General features: G+C 41.5%; 1 protein-coding gene across 3 annotated transcripts in view; it reads left to right on the forward strand.

Moving 5' to 3' along the window:
• The window catches only part of robo3 (roundabout, axon guidance receptor, homolog 3 (Drosophila)), a 129,542-nt gene that overhangs the window by 72,943 nt on the left and 32,466 nt on the right, over positions 1-24,133 (forward strand). For all 3 annotated transcript variants that reach the window (XM_090192527.1, XM_090192529.1, XM_090192528.1), the window contains exons 7-8: positions 11,893-12,017; positions 17,334-17,505. In XM_090192527.1, coding sequence (XP_090048653.1) covers positions 11,893-12,017; positions 17,334-17,505 — 297 coding nt within the window. The remainder of the gene's footprint in view (positions 1-11,892; positions 12,018-17,333; positions 17,506-24,133) is intronic.

A 24,133-nucleotide genomic window follows, 5' to 3' on the forward strand; every position in this document is an offset into this window, starting at 1 on the left:
AACACATTGCATTCAATGGTAAAAGATGAGTGTAACAAGGTTGACACTTAAGTCAATACATCACAGTCAATGGGGAAAGATAAGTGTCAACCAATTGACACTTACGTCAATACATTGCATTCTATGGAAACATATTGGTGTCACGGGGTTGATGATTATGTCAATACATTTGCAGTCAATAGTAAAAGACGAGTGTCAACCTATTGATGCTTATCTCAATACATTGCGTGCAAAAATACAAATAAGATAGAAGGGTCAACTCTGTCCGTGTAACCATTTTGTTAGCTATTGTTAGCTGTAGCGCCACGCGATCAAGGGAGGCGATCAAGGAAGCTCTCAATGGTACAGCTGTATAACTTTTAGAGGATTTGAGGGCCTATTCACGCACACACACGCGCACCTACTGTGAGCCCCGTTTCTCTTAGTGCATTGTTTTAGATCGTCTGTTGTAACCACTTTGTCTGCCACTGTTTGATATAGAGGCCTGCTGTGAGTTACTGTGTTCCATTCAACTTCAGCACTGAAACTAACTGCACTCTGATCTGGCCTAGCATAAGCACAGTATGTGGGGGGCTGAGGAATCAGTTGAAAAGTGCTATACACACAAACACACACACCAAATGTACACAATCACTTACTCATGCACACACACACACACACACACACACACACACACACACACACACACACACACACACACACACACACACACACACACACACACACACACACACACACACACACACACACACACACACACACACACACTTCCTCGTGAACACACATCTGTTGCTTTACCTCTCACTCTGACCACCACTCTCCTTCTGAACATACCTCCCTCATTTATCTTATCATAAAGAAAGAGTCCTGAACTACCACAGGTTAAAATAGACTCTCTCTTATTCATGTTTTCTCAGTTATGTGTGTACTTGGTTGCAATAGGCACTTAACAAAAGTCAATGGACTCCCCTTTTTTAAATTCAAAGTGATTGTCTTTATTTCATGGTGGATAAATGCAAGACACCATTTTGAGCCATCCGACATTTCTCCAGCCCCATCCCTCAGCTTAAAACCAAACCAAATGACCTTTGACGGATTAACTAATTCAGGATTGTGGCTTTAAATATAGAACTAAGTTTCCAAAACGTGTAGTAGCTGGATGCCATTTCTCATCTCTTCCCTATGACACATCTGATACGTTCGCTCAATTTTGGTGTTATGTATATTTTATATCCATTACAGTGTGTTCCCACAATGTGCTATCCCAAGTGAGAACTTTCATGCTTCTCTGTTTTCCCTGCCTCTGAAGCTCAGCAGTGTAGTGCTGTGCCCATTATGGCTAATTATTTATTGTAGCCATAGGCGATGTGCAAGAGAGTGTGCCTCCTCAAATCAAGCATCGCCATTGTTATTCTCGAGATGGAGCTTCGGAGGGGGAAAAGTCCCAGTTGAAAACCCCACCAATCATTCTGAGATAGAAGTAGATGGATTTGCTCCTGGTCAAGTCGTCGTAATCAAGCCCCTTGTCTAGTGTGGAGTAAATAATAATTTGTTCTTAACTGACTTGCCTAGTTAAATAAAGGCTAAATAATAAAATGGTTGAAATACAAAAGGTAAAATAACTGAACAGAAATGTGGGTTGTATTTATAATGTTGTTTGTTCTTCACTGGTTGCTCTTTTCTTGTGACAACAGGTCACAAATCTTGCTGCTGTGATTGCTCACTGTGGTATTTCACCAAACAGATATGGGAGTTTATCAAAATTGGATTTGTTTTCAAATTCTTTGTGGGTCTGAGGGAAATATGTGTCTTCAATATGGTCATACATTTGGCAGGAGGATAGGAAGTGCAGCTCAATTTCCACCTCATTTTGTGGGAAGTGTGCACATAACCTGTCTTCTCTTGAGAGCCAGGTCTGCCTATGGCGGCCTTTGTCAATAGCAAGGCTATGCTCACTGAGTCTGTACATAGTCAAAGCTTTCCTTACGTTTGGGTAAGTCACCGTGGTCAGGTATTCTGCCACTGTGTACTCTCTGTTTAGGGCCAAATGGCATTGTAGTTTGCTCTTTTTTTGTTAATTCTTTCCTATGTGAAATAATTATCTTTTTGTTTTCTCATGATTTGGTTGGATCTAATTGTGTTGCTGTCCTGTGGCTCTGTGGGGTCTGTTTGTGTTTGTGAACAGAGCCCCAGGACCAGCTTTCTGAATGAGGGACTCTTCTCCAGGTTCATCTCTCTCTAGGGGATGGCATTGTTATGGAAGGTTTGGGAATCGCTTCGTTTTAGGTGGTTGTAGAATTTAAAGGATCTTTTCTGGATTTTGATAATTAGCGGGTATCGGCCTAATTCTTCTCTGCATGCATTCTTTGGTGTTTTATGTTGTACACTGAGGATATTTTTGCAGAATTCTGCATGCGGAGTCTCAATTTGGTGTTTGTCCCATTTTGTGAATTCTTGGTTGGTGAGCGGACCCCAGACCTTACAACCATAAAGGGCAATGGATTCTTTAACTGATCCAAGTATTTTTTTAGCCAGATGCTAATTGGTATGTCAATTTTTATGTTCCTTTTGATGGCATAGAATGCCCTTCTTGCCTTGTCTCTCAGATTGTTCACAGCTTTGTGAAAGTTACCTGTGGCGCTGATGATAAGGCCAAGGTATGTATAGTTTTTTATGTGCTCTAGGGCAACGGTGTCTAGATGGAATTTGTATTTGTGGTCCTGGCAAATGGACCTTTTTTGGAACACAATTATTTTGGTCTTACTGAGATTTACTGTCAGGGCCCAGGTCTGGCAGAATCTGTGCAGAAGATCTAGGCCCCCCTTGGTTGGTGACAGAAGCACCAGATCATCAGCAAACAGTAGACATTTGACTTCAGATTCTACTAGGGTGAGGCCGGGTGCTGCAGACTGTTCTAGTGCACTCACCAATTATTTGATATATATGTTGAAGAGGGTGGGGCTTAAGCTGCATCCCTTCTCACCCCACGGCCCTGTCGGAAGAAACCGCGCACTTGTTGTTTGTGTACATGGATTTTATAATGTCGTATGTTATTCCCACAACACCACTTTCCATCTATTTGTATAGCAGACCCTCATGCCAAATTGAGTCTAAGGCTTTTTTAAAATCAACAAATCATGTTTGTCAATTAGGGTGTGCAGAGTGAATACGTGGTCTGTTGTACGATATTTTGGTAAAAAACAAATTGGGCATTTGCTCAGTACATTGTTTTCACTGAGGAAATGTACGAGTCTGCTGTTAATGATAATGCATAGGATTTTCCCAAGGTTGCTGTTGATGCATATCCCACGGTAGTTATTGGGGTCAAATTTGTCTCCACTTTCGTGGATTTGGGTGATCACTCCGTGGTTCCAAAGGAGGATGTTAGAGTTTTAGTATAACCAATTGGAATTTGTTGTCTGTATATTTTATAATTTCATTGAGGACACCATCAACACCACAGGCCTTTTTGGGTTTGAAGGTTTCTATTTTGTCCTGTAGTTCATTCAAGGTAATTGGAGAATCCAGTGGGTTCTGGTAGCTTTTAATAGTTGATTCTAAGATTTGTATTTGATCATGTATATGTTTTTGCTGTTTGTTCTTTGTTAGAGAGCCAAAAAGATTGGAGAAGTGGTTTACCCATACATCTCAATTTTGGAAAGATAATCCTTCGTGTTGTTTAGTGTTTTCCAATTTTCCCGGAAGTGTTTAGAGTCTATGGATTCTTCAATTACATTGAGCTGATTTCTGATGTGCTGTTCCTTCTTTTTCCATAGTGTATTTCTGTATTGTTTTAGTGATGCATAGACTCAAGGTTTTCTGGATCTCTATGTTTTTGGTTGGACAGGTTTCTCAATTTCTTTCTTAGGTTTTTGCATTCTTCATCAAACCATTTGTCATTGTTGTTCATTTTCTTCAGTTTTATGTTTGACATTTTTTGATTTGATAGGGAAGCTGATAGGTCAAATATAATGTTAAGATTTTATACTGCCAAGTTGACACCTTCACTATTACAGTGGAACGTTTTGTCCAGGAAGTTGTCTAAAAGGGATTGAATTTGCTGTTGCCTAAGTGTTTTTTGGTAGGTTTCCACACTACATTCCTTCCAACTATAGCATTTCTTAATATTACTCAGTTCCTTTGGCTTTGATGCCTAATGATTGAGTATTGCTCTATTCAAGTAGACTGTGATTTTGCTGTGATCTGATAGGGGCGTCAGTGGGCTGACTGTGAACGCTCTGAGAGACTCTGGGTTGAGGTCAGTGATAAAGTAGTCTACAGTACTACTGCCAAGAGATGAGCTATAGGTTTACCTACCATAGGAGTCCCCTCAAAGCATACCATTGACTATAAACATACCCAGTGTGCGACAGAGCTGCAGGAGTTGTGGCCCATTTTTGTTGGTTATGTTGTCATAGTTGTGCCTAGGGGGGCATATGGGGGAGGGAATGCTGTCACCTCCAGGCAGGTGTTTGTCCCCCTGTGTGCTGAGGGTGTCAGGTTCTTGTCTGGTTTAGGTCGCCACAGACTAGTACATGTCCCTGGGCCTGGAAATGATTGATTGGATAGCTGTCTTCATTAAAGTATGGGGATTCTAGTGGGGGGATATAGGTAGCACACAGGAGGACATTTTTCTCTGTTTAGATGAATTTCCTTTTGAATTTCTAGCCAAATGTAAAATGTTCCTGTTTTGATTAATTTAATGGAGTGAGTTAGGTTTGCTCTATACCAAATTAGCATACCCCCTGAGTCCCTTCCCTGTTTCACACCTGGTAGTTTGTTGGATGGGACTACCAGGTCTCTGTAACCTAGAGGGCAACCAGTGGGTCCTTCTCCTCTATACCATGTTTCTTGTAGGATGACAATGTCTGTATTTCCGATTTTCTTTGATGTTCCATAAAGTGTCCAATGTTGTTGGTCGTGTGTCTTGCCCTCAGACCAGTAAGTGTGAGCAGAGCCTTCTATCTCTCTATCTCTCTCTATATCTCTCTCTCTATCTATCTCTCTCTCTCTCTCTCTCTCTCTCTCTCTCTCCACAGTTTTATGACTTTATGTCAGGTCTTAAATACCTGGTAGAAACTGCCATGCAGTATTGAGAGAGTCTACCAGAACCAAGAGCTCCTCTTAGTTCAAAACTACTAATCCCCGAAATGGGAGAACTAAACAAGATTTCTACTTTTTGAGAATGTGGGAATGGTCCGTGGACACTTGAGGGACAGTTATGACAAATGTGTTTCATTCGGTGATCTCATGAAGGACAGAAAACACATATAACTCTATCTCTTAATGTGTACATTTCCCAGCTGTCATGTTTATATCTAAATATTGTGAAATGTATGTGATTAAACATGAAACTATTTTTGAAAAGATGTAATGTGATGTTAACCTTCTAAATGAGAGTATGGGTTTTCATATTAAGTTAACCAAATCAATGGCCACGCCCACGTGAGCATAGACATTACGTTGGCGTCATGGAACCGCCCTTTTCTACTCCAGAGTATAAAACCACCCGTGACGAAATTTACATTTCACGACAAAGAGACCCACGGTAAGCCGGACGTCTCGAATAATTAAGAAGACAGAGGACGCTGGGACAGAGTCCCCACGTTGGAATGGCTACAATTCTATAGGCCCCAGAAGCTGTTGTTTTGGCTACATGGCTGGAAATTGTTCAACTCTGAGATTTTCATTCACTACAGTAGAAGGAGCAAATTCTAGACGACACAAATGACTAGTTTGCAGCTAGAAACTACGTAAACTTAGAAAAAGGAATACCGACAGCCGCCGAAGCATTTATTCTGTGAACATTGTGGTACTCTGAAGTATCTACAACCACGAAGACATGACTTCTGGGAAAGTTAACCAGAGACTCTGGTGAACTCTACAGGACGATCAAGTGTTTTCAACGGAGAGACAACTACATACAGGCGTAAATATGTACATTTTATTTTTTTTCAGAATGAGCGGCCGTTCATGTGCAAAGGATTAGCATTTCTAAGATTAGAATTTTCAACTGTGTGTAGTGAATCGATTTTGTATTTCCCGCTCTTTCTCGGTCCCCACCCCTGTCCTTTGTCTACCAAACCGTCATATCAGCTTAGCCCACTCGGGACTTTTCTATTGTTGTTAGTAACTAATATCTACTGTTTGTTTGTTATGCATTTCTGTGATTATTTAGTAAATAAATAATTAAGCCAATTTGTATATTGCTGATTCATTATGTAACCTAGGGTTTGTGCAGATAACCAAGAATTGTATGATGTTTGGAATGAGACAAATTAGGTAAAAATTAATAATTCATTAATAGAAGATTAATTGACCAGATATTAAAATATCTGAGTTATATTTGGATTTTTTTTAACTTAACTTAACTTGTAATCGCAACACTTTCTGTGGTGGCCCAACTTCCTAGTTAATTCATGTTTACATGGTTAGTTTCATCACGTAATAATTAAACCTAGAGAATTGATTTGATAAAATAAGTCTTCACATTTAATGATACTCACAGCCTGATTTCAAAATGGATTAAAACATGTTTTCGCTCACCCATCTACACATAATACCCTATAATGACAAAGTGAAAACATGTTTTTGAAAATAAATCACATTTATTGAAAACGAAATACAGTAATATCTAATTTACCTAAGTATTCACAACCTTGAGTCAATGCTTTGTAGAAGCAGCTTTGGCAGCGATTATATCTGTTAGTCTTTCTGGTTAAGTCTCTAAGAGCTTTCCACACCTGGTTTCCTGAACATTTGCCCATTATTCTTTTCAAAAATGTTCAAGCTCTGTCAAATTGGTTATTGATCATTGCTACAGTGCACAACCATTTTCTGGTCGTGCCATAGATGTTCAAATAGATTTAAGATAAAACTTGCAACTCGGCCACTCAGAAACATTTACTGTCTTCTTGGTAAACAACTCCAGAGTAGATTTGGCCTTGTGTTATAGGTTATTGTCCTGCTGAAAGGTGAATACATCTCCCAGTGTCTGGTGGAACCATGTTTTCTTCTAGGATTTTGCCTGTGCCTACCTCCATTCACTTTCTTTTTTACCCTGAAAAACTCTCCAGTCCTTAACAATTACAAGCTGAATACATCTCCCAGTGTCTGGTGGAACCATGTTTTCTTCTAGGATTTTGCCTGTGCCTACCTCCATTCACTTTCTTTTTTACCCTGAAAAACTCTCCAGTCCTTAACAATTACAAGCTGAATACATATCCCAGTGTCTGGTGGAACCATGTTTTCTTCTAGGATTTTGCCTGTGCCTACCTCCATTCACTTTCTTTTTTACCCTGAAAAACTCTCCAGTCCTTAACAATTACAAGCTGAATACATCTCCCAGTGTCTGGTGGAACCATGTTTTCTTCTAGGATTTTGCCTGTGCCTACCTCCATTCACTTTCTTTTTTACCCTGAAAAACTCTCCAGTCCTTAACAATTACAAGCATACACATAACATGATGCAGCCACCACTATGTTTGGAAGAGAGCGGTATTCAGTAATGTATTGGATTTACCACAAATATAACACTTTGTAATCAGGACAAAATGTTAATTGCTTTGCCACATTTTTTGCAGTATTACTTTAGTACCTGGGATGCATGGTTTGGCATCCTTCTGTACAGGCTTCCTTCTTTTTACTCTGTCAATTAGGTTAGTGTTGTGGAGTAACTACAATGTTGTTGATCCATTGTCAGTTTTCAATCACAGCCATTAATCTCTGTAACTGTTTTCATAGTGAAATCCCTGAGCGATTTCCTTCGTCTCCGGCAACTTATTTAGGAAGGACGCCTTTATCTTTGCTGTGACTTGGTGTATTGATACACCAAGTGTAATTGATAACGTCAACATGCTCAATGGGATATTCAATGTCTGCTTTTATTTTTTTTATCCATCTATCAATAGGGGGCCTTTGCAAGGCATAGGAAAACCTCACTGGTCTTTGTGGTTGAATCTGTGTTTGAAATGTACTGCTCTATTGTCTGTATGTGTGGGGTTCTGTATGTGTGGGGTACAGATATGCAACTTATTATGTGACTTGTTAAGCACATTTTTACTCCTGAACTCATTTAGGCTTGCCACAACAAAGGGGTTAAATACCTCTTGACTCAAGACATTTCAGCGTTACATTTTTTATTCATTTGTGTCAATTTCGAAAGCACAATTCCACTTTGACATTATGGGGTGTTGTGTGGACACTTAGAAAACGGGTTTCTAAAGGGTTCTTTGGCTGTCCCCATAGGATAACCATTTTTGGTTCCAGGTGAAATTATTTTGGGTTCCATGTAAAACCCTCTGAGGAAAGGGTTCTACCTGGAACCAATAAGGGTTCTTCAAAGGGTTCTCCTATGGGGACAGCCGAAGAACCCTTTTAGGTTCTAGATAGCACATTTGTTTTTAGAGTGTAGACCAGTGACAAACTATCTTTATTTAATCCATTTTAAATTCAGACTGTATAACACAACAAATTATGGAAAAAGTCGAGGGTTGTGAATGCTCTCTGAGGGCACTGTACGTTGGCTTTGCCTGTTTTGATAGTGCATTTTTGTTGTACGTGTCTCTGTCTGTGTGTGCACAAGCCTACGGTGAGATTACATAAGATGTGGGTATTAGGCTGCGTTTCTTCACTATTTCAGCACTTGCGTCAGCCGTGAGAATGGGATTGAATCAATAGGAGTGCAGGCCCCGGAGATAGCTACTGAGACAGAATATGGTGAAACATAGATTATGCCTTTTGCTGGTGTTTAATTTTGTTCGCTAGCTAGCTCTTCTTCTTCCCCACAGCCCAACGCCCAAATGACAGACAGCAGGGGGATGTCAGGTTTGACCTTGTTGACCTTTAGGGTTGGCATGTGGAGTCTCGTTTGACCCCTGGACACGACCCTCCGCGACCTCTGCCCTGGGTCTATTTTGCGAGTGATTTATGTCCCACTGTGCGAAGAGCGAGGGTGGCAGGGAGAAGGGGTCGATCGAGGAGGATGAAAGCTTGTGGTACACTTAGAAAAAAAGGTTCTTAAAGGGTTCTTCGGCTGTCCCCATAGTAGAACCCTTTTTGTTCCAAGTAGAACTATTTTAGAACAAGCAAAAGGGTTCTACCTGGAATCAAAGTGTTCTTCAAAGGGTTCTCCATGGAGACAGCCGAATAACCATTTTAGGTTCTAGATAGCATCTATTTGTTCCAAGAGTGTACACACTTCGGAAATAGAGCAACCATCCTGAATTAAACACATCTCTTAAAGTGAAAATACACAGAGCAGGTAACTGAACGAATTGGTCATAGTTTTTCTGTTAGACTAACTTCTCTAGGTGGGTCGATAATGAATGCTGAGATTTTGCTCCTTGAAAGTCTATTGGTTTGATGAATTGAAAGGAAATGGGAGCAGAGGTAAAGAGGATACTACCCAAGGCACTATTTTTGTGCTCTGCTAGACCTCTCTCATTTTCCCTTTTACTTCCTCCTCTCTGTAAATGTACCTCCCTGCATCTCTCTACTCTCTCGCTCTCTTCTTTGCCCCCTCTTCTCTCTGACCTCTCTCTGACCTCTCACTCCCCCCCCCCAACTATCTCCTCTTTCTTTCAATTCAATTTAAGGGGCTTTATTGGCATGAGAAACATATGTTTACATTGCCAAAGCAAGTGAAATAGCTAATAAACAAAAGTGAAATAAACAACAAAAGAATAACAGTAAACTTTACTCTCACAACAGTTCCAAAAGAATAAAGACATTTCAAATGTCATATTATGTCTATATACAGTGTTGTAATGATGTGCAAATAGTTAAAGTATGAAAAGGGAAAGTAAATAAACATAAATATTGTGGTGTTTGCGCTTCACTGGTTTCCCTTTTCTTGTGGCAACAGGTCACAAATCTTGCTGCTGTGATTGCACACTGTGGTATTTCACCCAACAGATATGGGAGTTTATCAAAATTGGAATTGTTTTCAAATTCTTTGTGGGTCTGTGTAATCTGAGCGAAATATGTGTCTCTAATATGGTCATACTTTTGGCAGGAGGTTAGGAAGTGCAGCTCAGTTTCCACCTCATTTTGTGGGCAGTGTGCACATAGCCTGTCTTCTTTGGAGAGCAATGTCTTTCTCAATTGAGAGCAGCCTTTCTCAATAGCAAGGCTATGCTCACTGAGTCTGTACATAGTCAAAGATATTCTTAATTGTGGGTCAGTCACAGTGGTCAGGTATTCTGCCACTGTGTACTCTCTGTTTAGGGCCAAATAGCATTCCAGTTTGTTGTTTTTTTGTAAATTCTTTCCAATGTGTCAAGTAATTATCTTTTGGTTGGGTCTAATTGTGTTGCTGTCTTGGGGCTCTGTGGGGTCTGTTTCTGTTTGTGAACAGAGCCCCAGGACCAGCTCTCACACACTCACTCCACACACACACACACACACACACACACACACACACACACACACACACACACACACACACCCCACCTCTCTCCTTTCTCTCTACCCCCTGGCCTTCAATACCTTTCTTTCTACCCCCCCCCCCCCTCTTCCTCCCCTCGTCTCTCCATCTCCAATTGAGAGAGAAAGTGAAATAAGAGAGGGGGATCAGGCAGGGAGATGAGAAATCAATTAGGCACCACAAGGGCAAAGGTGACATCATTCCACATTCAGTCCCTCCGTGCAAAATGAGCCAATAGCTTGTGGTGTGATCAATAGCAATCAAGAGGTTGCTGTATGTGTGTGTTCGGGTATGTGCGTGGGTGTGATAGGTGTCATGGAGGAGAGATTGTGAGGATATAGTGGGGGGGGGGGGGGGGGGGTTCTCCCCTATTTCCCATTTTATTATTATTGTCTTTCAAATACATCATTTTTACAAGGTTGGATTTTTACAAGGGTTGGATAGAGAGGCAGAGTGGGATCCTCTATATGCTCCTCCAGCAGCCCATATATGGTAGCCAATTAGCATATAGAAGAGCAGGCTCCAATGATCCTATACTTTTGGCACAAGGACACAGAGGCCAATGAGAATTCAACTAGCCCGTGCTAACTAGCTGCAAATTACACTGGGTCACATTCTTGTAAGTAGAGCTTTAAAAAACAATCCTAGTCCTATTAGCTGCAGTGGCTCGTGTTCGGGTCAGCATCGCAACGATAATATGAGGAAGCAAGTTTGTAATAGCATGGATTTTCAACATTAACAGTTTTTTCTCGAGAGGGCTTCAAAACACGAGCCCATGAAAACAGATGTAATATGTGAAGAAATTGTAATTGAAGAAACCGTGCACAAGTTCGAATGTCGTTGCTGTAGCGACATGGACGTGATGCTCAGTTTTATCACTGCACCGAACAATACTCATTTTTTTAAAGCTCTTTATCAATGTTAAATGTGGTGGGGCATCTGCCTACATGGAGTTTCTCAATGAAGACAAGTGTGTACAAGGAATTGTCAAGTGTGTACTGGAAAATGATGTCTGTACTAGAAATCCACACACACAAAGCACCCTCATTGCATCTCTGGTTTCCGTCAGGTTTAAGCAGGTTTGGGTGTCAAAGTGGTGATTTAAACAGAGGTGTGTGTGTGTGTGTGTGTGTGTGTGTGTGTGTGTGTGTGTGTGTGTGTGTGTGTGTGTGTGTGTGTGTGCCCGTAGTGTTTGTGTTATAGAAAGGGATGAACTGTTATCCTCACACAGTGTTTTGGTGGGCCCCTAAGAATTGCACACGTGCACAGTGTCAGTGGTGACAGCTTGGTTGACATACACAGTTCATGCAGATCTGACACACACACAGATTAAGAAAGGGTCACTCACACACGTGCACACACACACATCCTGACGTAGAGAAATGAGTTAACACACTGCCCAGCAGAAATAAAAACATGCACATCTTTTTTTTAGATATTCTAACATACTCTTCCCTCTCTCTACAGTGCCCCCTCAGATCGTTGTTCGACCCCGGGACCAGATCACAGCCCAGGGTCGCACCGTAACCTTCCTCTGTGGCACCAAGGGCAACCCTCCACCCGCTGTGTTCTGGCAGAAAGAAGGCAGCCAGGTAAGACGCACACCATGGAATATTGTATCAGGTCAAGTCACAGTCGTTCTGTATACACCAATATGACCACTCCACTGTGGAAACTGGTGTTCAGTCAGCATGGTTTTGGCACAAAATGGCTGACATGGATACAGATAAGTAAAAAGTTGATGGTGGATAAAGTTACCACACATAATATAAACCTCCTTATGAAAACTGGTACAATATCAACACAATTCATTGGTATCATTAAAACATGGTTTAAAAATTGCCATGCGACCACCAACCTGGTTCGATTCCAGGCTGTATCACAACCGTCCGTAATTGGGAGTCCCATAGGGCGGTGCACAACGTTGTTAGGGTTTGGCTGGGGTAGGCCGTCATTCTAAATAATGAATGTGTTCTTAACTGACTTGCCTAGTTAAATAAAGGTTATCCTAAGGAGAACCTTATCTAGTCTGTCATGTTCTTGGCTCTGCTAGCGTTGAATGTTGCTATAAGGCTCTGCTTTCTCTCAGTTGAGCACAGTCCCTGGGCAAGTCACACTGAGAAACACACACATTGAAGGAATTGTTGGATAGTATTTTAACTCGGCAGCTATACTCTTCCTGGGGTCCACAAAGGATGGCGTATATGGCGTCATGTCTGATTAAAAACACCACACACACACACACACACACACACACACACACACACACACACACAGGTGAACTCTAGTGTCTGTGGTGTAATGTGCAATCCCCTTTATATATTACACTTTAGAGCAGATCTCACCAGGAGTATATAGGCTCCTTAGGCATCGAAGAGAGTGTGTGTGTGTGTGTGTGTGTGTGTGTGTGTCACTGGTTCTGCGAAGCATCAACATGCTGAAAGGCCTGGTGGTTGAGTGTGTGCATGGGAGCCTGTAGCACCGCTCTTAGGGACAGATGAGGGGGAGAGATGGAGAGAGAGAGAGAGAGATGAAGAGGGTGAAGGTGGAAAGAGGGAGTGAGGGGTTGGTTGGTATAGCTAGAGAGTGGGAGATGTAGAAACAAAGAGTTGCCAATGAGAAAGAGGGTAGGGAATGGGAAAAGTAAATGAATGCAAAAGGAAAGAGCGAAGGATTTTATGTGGGAGTACTGTATAGGAGGTGCAGAGAGAGAGAGGGAAAGAGGGAGGGAGAGAGAGAGAGAGCCCCCCTTTGTAGCCCTGCCAGGGCTGTGTTAGATAACACCAAACTGCCTGGCTCTAAATAGCACAAGACCCATGGAGAGCAGAACTGAGGGCTTCTCTTTGGTCTAGCTGTCTCTGGGCAGCGAAATGATTCCCTCTATCCCTCTGTGCCCCTCTCCTCCCTCTTTCTATCCCTCCCTCTATTCCTCTGTTACCCTCTTCTCCCTCTATCCCCCCCTCTAAGCATCACGGTGGACCCCTCCCTTTCTCCCTCCTTCTCTGCCTCTCGCCATCACACACAATTATACCTTCACCCTTGACCTCTAGCCACGGGCTCTCCACCGATCAGCTCTAAGCCTCTTCGAGGACAGAGTCAAAGAGCATCGCACTCCTGGAACCTCGTGAAATACACATTGGAGGCAGCGAAAACCACACACACATACAGTACCCGTCAAAAGTTTGGACACACCTACTCATTCAAGGGTTTTTCTTTATTTTTAAAATTTTCTACATTGTAGAATAATAGTGAAGACATCAAAACTATGAAATAACACATATGGAATCATTGCAGTAACCAAAAAAGTGTTAAACACTGAGATTCTTCAAAGTAGCCACCCTTTGCCTTAATGACAGCTTTGCACACCCTTGGCATTCTCTCAACTATCTTCATGAGGTAGTCACCTGGAATGCATTTCAATTAATAGGTGTGCGTGGTTTTGGAATTACATTTGTGAAATTTCAGGTCAGACAAGGTCAGTCAATCCGGAAATTTTAAAGTGCAGTGGCAAAAACCATCAAGAGTGATGCTGAAACTGACTCTCTTGAAGACCGCCACAAGAAAGGAACCCCCAGAGTTACCTCTGCTGCAGAGGATAAGTTCATTAGAGTTACCAGCTTCAGAAATTGCAGCCCAAATAAATACAGAGTTCAAGTAACAGACACATCTCAACATCAACAGTTCAGATGAGACTGCTTGAATCAGGACTTCGTGGTCGAATTCCTGCAAAGAAATCACTACTAAAGGACACCAGTACCAAGAAGAGACTTACTTGGGTTAAGAAACATGAGCAATGTTTCTTAAACCGGTGGAAATCTGTCCTTTGGTCTTTTGAGTCCAAATTTAAGATTTTTGGTTCCAACTTCTGTGTCTTTGTGAGACACAGAGAAGGTAAATGAATGATCTACGCATGTGTAGTTCCCACCGTGAAGCATGGAGGAGGAGGTGGATTGGTGATTTAGAATTCAAGGCACACTTACCAGCATGGCTACCACAGAATTCTGCAACGATACACCATCCCATCTGGTTTGTGCTTAGTGGGACTATCATTTATTTTTCTACAGGAAAATGGCCCAACACACCTCCAAGCTGTGCAATGGCTATTTGACAAAGAAGGAGAGTGATTGAGTGCTGCATTAGATGACCTGGCCTCCACAATCACCCGACCTCAACCCAATGGAGATGGTTTGGGATGAGTTGGACTGCAGAGTGAAGGAAAAGCAGCCAACAAGTGCTCAGCATACAGAGGGGCAAAAAAATATTTTGTCAGCCACCAATTGTGCATGTTCTCCCACTTAAAAAGATGAGAGAGGCCTGTAATTTTCATCATAGGTACACTTCAACTATGACAGACAAAATTTGAAAAAAAATTAGAAAATCACGTTGTAGGATTTTTAATGAATTTATTTGCAAATTATGGTGGAAAATAAGTATTTGGTCACCTACAAACAAGCAAGATTTCTGGCTCTCACAGACCTGTAACTTCTTCTTTAAGAGGCTCCTCTGTCCTCCACTCGTTACCTGTATTATTGGCACCTGTTTGAACTTGTTATCAGAATAAAAGACACCTGTCCACAACCTCAAACAGTCAAACTCCAAACTCCACTATGGCCAAGACCAAAGAGCTGTCAAAGGACACCAGAAACAAAATTGTAGAGCTGCACCAGGCTGGGAAGACTGAATCTGCAATAGGTAAGCAGCTTGGTTTGAAGAAATCAACTGTGGGAGCAATTATTAGGAAATGGAAGACATACAAGACCACTGATAATCTCCCTCTATCTGGGGCTCCACGCAAGAACTCACCCCGTGGGGTCAAAATTATCACAAGAACGGTGAGCAAAAATCCCAGAACCACACGGGGGGACCTAGTGAATGACCTGCAGAGAGCTGGGATCAAAGTAACAAAGCCTACCATCAGTAACACACTACGCTGCCAGGGACTCAAATCCTGCAGTGCCAGACGTGTCCCCCTGCTTAAGCCAGTACGTGTCCAGGCCCGTCTGAAGTTTGCTAGAGAGCATTTGGATGATCCAGAAGTAGATTGGGAGAATATCATATGGTCAGATGAAACCAAAATAGAACTTTTTGGTAAAAACTCAACTCGTCGTGTTTGGAGGACAAAGAATGCTGAGTTGCATCCAAAGAACACCATACCTACTGTGAAGCATGGGGGTGGAAATATCATGCTTTGGGGCTGTTTTTCTGCAAATGGACCAGGACGACTGATCCGTGTAAAGGAAAGAATGAATGGGGCCATGTATCATGAGATTTTTAGTGAAAACCTCCTTCCATCAGCAAGGGCATTGAAGATGAAACGTGGCTGGGTCTTTCAGCATGACAATGATCCCAAACACACCACCCAGGCAACGAAGGAGTGGCTTCGTAAGAATCATTTCAAGGTCCTGGAGTGGCATAGCCAGTCTCCAGATCTCAACCCCATAGAAAATATTTGGAGGGAGTTGAAAGTCTGTGTTACCCAGCAACAGCCCCAAAACATCACTGCTCTAGAGGAGATCTGCATGGAGGAATGGGCCAAAATACCAGCAACAGTGTGTGAAAACCTTGTGAAGACTTACAGAAAACATTTGATCTCTGTCATTGCCAACAAAGGGTATATAACAAATTATTGAGATAAACTTTTGTTATTGACCAAATACTTATTTTCCACCATAATTTGCAAATAAATTCATAAAAAATCCTACAATGTGATTTGTAATTTTGTCTGTCATAGTTGAAGTGTACCTATGATGAAAATTACAGGCCTCTCTCATCTTTTTAAGTGGGAGAACTTGCCACAATTGGTGGCTGACTAAATACTTTTTTGCTCCACTGTATGTGGGAACTACTTCAAGACTGTTGGAAAAGCATTCCAGGTGAATCTGTTTGAGAGAATGCCAAGCGCGGGCAAAAGGTGGCTACTTTGAAGAATATAAAATATAAAATATATTTTCAGTTGTTTAACACTTTTCCCCCACTATTCTATAATGTAGAAATAGTAAAAATAAAGAAAAACCCTTGAATGAGCAGGTGTGTCCAAACATTTGACTGGTAGTGTATTTACACTGCATGCATGTAACAAACACACACACATACAGTGCCTTCAGAAAGTATTCACACCCCTTGACTTTTTCCACATTTTGTTGTGTTACAGTCTGCATTTAAAATTTATTAACTAGAGTTTTTGTGTCACTGGCCTTCACACAATACCCCATAATGTCAAAATGGAATTATGTTTTTAGAAATGTTTACGAAATCATTATAAAACAGTATAAAACAGCATAAAACATTTGCTTGTCACATAATATGTTGCATGGACTCTCTCTGTGTGCAATAATAATGTATAACATGATTTTTGAATGACTATGTCATCTCTGTACCCCACACATACAATTATCTGTAAGGTCCCTCAGTCAAGCAGTGAATTTCAAACAAAGATTCAACCACAAAGACCAGGGAGGTTTTCCAATACCTCACAAAGAAGGGCACCTGTTGGTGGATCAGTAAAAATAAAAAAAGCAGACATTGAATATCCCTTTGAGCATGGTGAAGTTATTAATTACACTTTAGATGGTGTATCAATACACCCAGTCACTACAAAGATACATGCGTTCTTCCTAACTCAGTTGCCGGAGAGGAATGAAACCGCTCAGGGATTTCACCATGAGGCCAACGGTGACTTTAAAACAGTTAGAGTTTAATGGCTGTGATAGGAAAAAACTGAGGACGGATCAACAACTTTTTAGCTACGCCACAATTTGACAGAGTGAAAAGAAGGTAAAATGTACATAAGACAAATATCTCATTCTTACAATCTGAGCAAATTACAGTAAAAAATGATATGTTTTACCTGTGCCGACTGGTTTCAGCCTACCTGTTATGTGGTGTTGTGTCATTTCCTGCCTCCCCAGATCCTGCTGTTCCCCATCCAGGAAGCTGCCCAGTCCGGCCGATACTCTGTGTCTCTGAGCGGGGAGCTGACCATCACAGACGTCCTCAGTGAGGACTCGGGATACTACATCTGTCAGGCCATCTCTGTGGCTGGGAGCATCCTCACCAAGGCCCTGCTGGAGGTCGAGAGTGGTTAGTGTCTGTGGGAGGAACACAAACAAACACACACACGCGCACAGACACACACTCACAGATCTGTCGTAAATATATTGAAAAAGTGTTCAGGGACAGATTAATGTACACACAAATGATAGCACATAAACATGCAAGTGCAGATACACAAATATATCTGTTGTATATCAAGGTGCTCATACACACAAGTCAGGGACAGACACACACACACTCAGTCACAGCACATACACTGAGTGTACAAAGCATTCATTTTTATTTTATTAATTTAACCTTTATTTAACTAGGCAAGTCAGTTAAGAACAAAATCTTATTTACATTGACGGCCTACCAAAAGGCCTCAAAGGGGACGGGGGCTGGGATTAAAAATGTAAAAAATAAAAAATAAATATAGGTCAAAACACACATCACGACAAGAGTGACAACACAACACTACATAAAAAGAGACCTAAGACAACAACATAGCAAGGCAGCGACACATGACAACACAGCATGGTAGCAACACAACATGACAACAATATGGTAGCAACACAATATGGTAGCAGCACAAAACATGGTACAAATATTATTGGGCACAGACAACAGCACAAAGGGAAGAAGGTAGAGACAACAATACATCACGCAAATCAGCCACAACTGTCAGTAAGAGTGTCCATGATTGAGTCTTTGAATGAAGAGATTGAGATAAAACTGTCCAGTTTGAGTGTTTTTCTTTGCAGCTCGTTCCAGTCGCCAGCTGCAGCTGCAGCGATATGAAAAGGTGCAACTCAATATTAGGAAAGTGTTCCTAATGCTTGGTATACTCAGTGTATCTACAGATAGCCCGTAGATTCTAGGCAGATGTTTATGTTGAATTACCTCAAACAATTTGCTTTGGAACACAGAATGTGTAGAGGCAAAGGCATTGTGCTTCGGTGCATGTGAGGCTATACAGTAATGACTGTCTCGTTAAATATTGGATTCCCACAGTGCCGTAAACACAAGTCATGCCAAAGCCTCCAAAACAGCCTCAATGAGTGTGTGTGTCTGTGTGTGTGTTTCAGTTTGTGTGCCAGTGTGTGTGTGCCTTTGCGTGTGTGTGCCTTTGCGTGTGTGTGCCTTTTCGTGTGTGTGCCTTTTCGTGTGTGTGCCTTTGCGTGTGTGTGTGATTGCACACTAACCTCTGACAGAAACCTAGCATGAGTTTCTCTAGAGCAGTGGTTCCCAAACTTGTTATAGTCCCGTACCCCTTCAAACACTCAACCTCCAGCTGCATACCCCCTCTAGCACCAGGGTCAGCGCACTCTCAAATGTTATTTTTTGCCATCATTGTAAGCCTGCCACACACACACACTATACAATACATTTATTAAACATAAGAATGAGTGTGAGTTTTTGTCACAACCAGGCTTGTGGGAAGTGACAAAGTTCTCTTATAGGACCAGGGCACAAATAATATAATAATAATCAATCATTTTACTCACTTTATTCACTTACTTTATTTACCCGTCGTACACATAAAACCTTATTTGTTCATAGAAAATTGTGAATAACTCAATAACTCACACTCAGGTTCATGAGAAGGGTGTGCTGGAAAGGATGCATACAACTCTGCATTATTGGGTTGTATTGGAGAGAGTCTCAGTCTTTAAATGATTTTCCACACAGTCTGTGCCTGTATTTAGTTTTCATGCTAGTGAGGGCTGAAAATCCACTCTCACATACTGTAGGTACTTGGTTACAAAGGGCATCAGTGTCTTAACAGTGCGATTTGCCAAGACAGGATACTCTGAGCGCAGCCCAATCCAGAAATCTGGCAGTGGCTCCTGATTTAAATTCAATTTTCACAGAACCACTTGTTGCAATTTCGATGAGGCTCTCTTGTTCAGATATTGGTAGGTGGACTGGAGGCAGGGCATGAAAGGGATAACGAATCCAGTTGTTTGTGTCATCCGTTTTGGGAAAGTACCTGCGTAATTGTGCACCCAACTCAACTGTTGTCCTTGTTAATGCAGACAGAGAAAAACTTCATAATCATAGCCTCAATTTTGTCCTGCACATTGAATATAGTTGCGGAGAGTCCCTGTAATCCTAGATTCAGATCATTCAGGCAAGAAAAAGCATCACCCAGATAAGCCAGTCGTGTGAGAAACTCATCATCTTGCAAGCGGTCAGACAAGTGAAAATTATGGTCAGTAAAGAAAACTTTTAAGTTCGTCTCTCAATTAAAAACAATGTGTCAATACTTTGCCCCTTGATAACCAGCGCACTTCTGTATGTTGTAAAAGCGTTACATGGTCGCTGCCCAAATCATTGCACAGTGCAGAAAATACAAATAAAATAAGAGTTTTTTTATTTATTTATTTGTATTTTACCTTTATTTAACCAGGTAGGCCAGTTGAGAACAAGTTCTCATTTACAACTGCAACCTGGTCAAGATAAAGCAAAGCAGTGTTACAAAAACTATACAGAGTTACACATGGGATAAACAAACATACAGTCAATAACACAATAGAAAAATCTGTATACAGTGTGTGCAAATGAAGTAAGGAGGTAAGACAATAAATAGGCCAATAGTGGCGAAGTAATTACAATTTAGAAATGTACACTGGAGTGATATGTGTGCAGATGAGGATGTGCAGGTAGAAACACTGGTGTGCAAAATAACAAAAACAAATATGGTAATGAGGTAGGTAGTTGGTTGGATTGGCTATTTACAGATGGACTATGTACAGCTGTAACGATCGGTAAGCTGCTCTGACAGCTGACGCTTAAAGTTAGTGAGGGAGATATACAGTTAAAGTCGGAAGTTTACATACACTTTGGTTGGAGTCATTCAAACTCTTTTTTCAACCACTCCACAAATGTCTTGTTAACAAACTATAGTTTTGGCAAGTCGGTTAGGTCATCTACTTTGCATGACACAAGTAATTTTTCCAACAATTGTTTACAGACAGATTATTTCACTTATTATTCACTGTATCACAATTCAAGTGCGACAGAAGTTTACACACACTAAGTTGACTGTGCCTTTAAACCGCGTGGAAAATTCCAGAAAAGGATGTCATGGCTTTAGAAGCTTCTGATTGGCTAATTGACATAATGTACCTGTGGATGTATTTCAAGGCCTCCACACGACTGGTTCATCCTTGGGAACAATTTCCAAGCGCCTGAAGCGCCATCATACCAAGCGCCATCATACCGCTCAGGAAGGAGACGCGTTCTGTCTCCTAGAGATGAACGTACTTTGGTGGGAAAAGTGCAAATCAGTCCCAGAACAACTTCAAATGACCTTGTGAAGATGCTGGAGGATACCGATACAAAAGTATCTATATCCACAGTAAAACGAGTCCTATATAGACATAACCTGAAAGGCCGCTCAGCAAGGAAGAAGTCACTGCTCCAAAACCGCCATAAAAAAGCCAGACTACGGTTTGCAACTGCACATGGGTACAAAGATCGTACTTTTTGGAGAAATATCCTCTGGTCTGATGAAACAATAATAGAACTGTTTGGCCATAATGACTATCGTTATGTTTGGAGGAAAAACGGGGAGGCTTGCATGCCGAAGAACACCATCCCAACCGTGAAGCACGGGGGTGGCAGCATCATGTTGTGGGGGTGCTTTGCGGCGGGAGGGACTGGTGCATTTCACAAAATAGATGGCATCATGAGGGAGGAAAATCATGATGATATATTGAAGCAACATCTCAAGACATCAGTCAGGAAGTTAAATCTTGGTCGCAAATGGGTCTTCCAAATGGATAATGACCCCAAGAATACTTCCACAGTTGTGGCAAAATGGCTTAAGGACAACAACATCAAGGTATTAGAGTGGCCATCACAAAGCCCTGACCTCAATCCTATAGAAAATATGTGGGTAGAACTGAAAAGGCGTGTACGACCAAGGAGGCCTACATGCCTGACTCCCTTACACCAGCTCAGTTAGGAGGAATGGGCATAAATTAATCCAACTTATTGTGGGGATCTTATGGAAGACTACCCAAAACAATTTAAAGGCAATGCTTCCAAATACTAATTGAGTATTTAAACTTCTGACCCACTGGGAATGTGATGAAAGAAATACAACCTGAACTAAATAATTCTCCTTACTATTATTCTGACATTTCACATTCTTAAAATAAAGTGGTGATCCTTTTATTTATTTTTTTATTTCACCTTTATTTAACCAGGTAGGCAAGTTGAGAACAAGTTCTCATTTACAATTGCAACCTGGCCAAGATAAAGCAGTTCGACACATACAACGACACAGAGTTACACATGGAGTAAAACAAACATACAGTCAATAATACAGTATAAACAAGTCTATATACGATGTGAGCAAATGAGGTGAGATAAGGGAGGTAAAGGCAAAAAAATGCCATGGTGGCAAAGTAAATACAATATAGCAAGTAAAACACTGGAATGGTAGATTTGCAATGGAAGAATCTGCAAAGTAGAAATAAAAATAATGGGGTGCAAAGGAGCAAAATAAATAAATAAATAAAATACAGTAGGGAAAGAGGTAGTTGACCTAACTGACCTAAGACAGGGAATATTTATATATATATTTTTTTTAGCATTAAATGTCAGGAATTGTGAAATACTGAGTTTAAATGTATTTGGCTAAGGTGTATGTAAACGTACGACTTCAACTGTAAGTCTCCAACTTCAGTGATTTTTAATTTTTTGCAATTTGTTCCAGTCATTGGCAGAAGAGAACTGGAAGGAAAGGCAGTCAAAGAGGTGTTGGCTTTTGGGATGACCAGTGAAATATACCGGCTGGAGCGCATGCTACGGATGGGTGTTGCTGTGGTGACCAGTGAGCTGAGATAAGGCGGAGCTTTACCTAGCAAGGTCTTGTAGATGACCTGGAGGTAGTGGGTTTGGCGTTGAATATGTAGTGAGGACCAGCCAACGAGAGCATACCGGTCACAGTGGTGGATAGTATATGGGGCTTTGGTGACAAAACGGATGGCACTGTGATAGACTGCATTCAAAAAGCTTGTTTGGAGGTTTGTTAACACAGTGTCCAAAGAAGGGCCAGATGTATACAGAATGGTGTCATCTGCTTAGAGGTGGATCAAAGAATCACCCGCAGCAAGAGCGACATCATTGATATATATGGAGAAAAGTGTCGGCCCTTGAATTGAACCCTGTGGCACCCACATAGAGACTGCCAGAGGCCCTCCGATTTGACATACTGATCTCTATCTGAGAAGTAGGTGGGTGCCACCAGGTGGAAAGCAGGCCAGCCATAGAGAAATGCTTATGGGAATTCTCAATTATCGTGTATTTATCAGTGGTGACAGTGTTTCCTAGTCTTAGTGCAGGGGCCATGCTTTTACAAAGTGAACCATTTTCACAGTATTGTCCAAAACGTATTTCAAGCTGTCAGACATTCCATTGGCAGCAAGAGCCTCTCAGTGGATGCTGCACTGTATGTATGCAAGTGGCCTATGCTTGCACGTGTGTTACCACTCCACTATGTCGTCCTGTCTTTTGCACCATCAGTACAGATACCAAAACATCTAAAACATCTTGACCACCAAAGTCCATTTGATGTCACAAAGCTGTCCAGTACTTTAAAAATATCCTCTCCTGTTGTCCTGGTTTCCAGTAGAGGATGTCTTCCTTAATTGACCCCCAATAAACGTATCGGACATATACCAGGAGCTATGCCAGGCCCGCCACGTCTGTTGACTCATCCAGTTGTAACTGGCTTGTATGCAAAGCAGTAATTGTTTCAAGACATCTCCTGCCATGTCACTGATGCGTCATGAAACAGTGGTGTTTGATGAAGACATTGCCTGTATAGTTTTTTTTTGCCTTTTCCCCCAGCATTGTCCCAACAGCAGGAATAACTGCCTTGTTCAGGGGCAGAACAACAGATTTTTACCTTGTCAGCTCGAGGATTTGATCTTGCAACCTTTCAGTTACTAGTTCAATGCTCTAACCACTAGGCTACCTGCCGTCCTAATTAAGTCCTCCACAATAGAATGCTGCTTGCCTGTCCTAGCCACTTGGTAGCTCACCACATAGACCCTTCTAGACCCTTTTTATAATGGTATCTGTTGCTTTTATACATGTCTTACTACTCGAAAGTCGTTTTAATTCTCGCAAAAAAAAATCTCTGCGGTTTATTTTTGTAATTGGCATGTTTTGTTTCTAAATGTCCGGCAAGAGTGAAGGTTTCATTGAGTTGTGAGATATTACTTTTGCACATATAACACACTGTGGCTGAGGAAAGGCACTACTCCAAATATAAGTGAACCGCAAATCAATGTAGTTCTTATCATATTTGGCCTCTTCGATGGTCCAACGTCCCTGTCTGTTGTTCGTTGCTTTCCCTGGTAAAGGGGCAGTAGCTTTTCGGCTGCATCAGATTCACAACTGTCAGTGTCCATGCTAGCTGGGCTAACAACAAATGTAGAATTACTGATGCAAACATTGGATGTGCTCGTGGAAGCAGAACAACTTGTGTCGTCGAGAGGTGCAGGTGTAGTACTACTGGTAGTAGCAGTACTACCAGTAGAGCTGGTATGTAGAGCTGGTATGTGTCTATGGACGTGAGCCTTACTTTTTTTTTACCATTTATCAATTTTCGAGCAAACGGAATGAGCAGCAGCAATGTTTGGCTACATATGGGCCG

The sequence above is a fragment of the Oncorhynchus mykiss genome, chromosome 12 (genome assembly GCF_057628025.1).
Source record: "Oncorhynchus mykiss isolate SJ-2025 chromosome 12, ASM5762802v1, whole genome shotgun sequence".
Classification (NCBI taxonomy): Eukaryota; Metazoa; Chordata; class Actinopteri; order Salmoniformes; family Salmonidae; genus Oncorhynchus; species Oncorhynchus mykiss.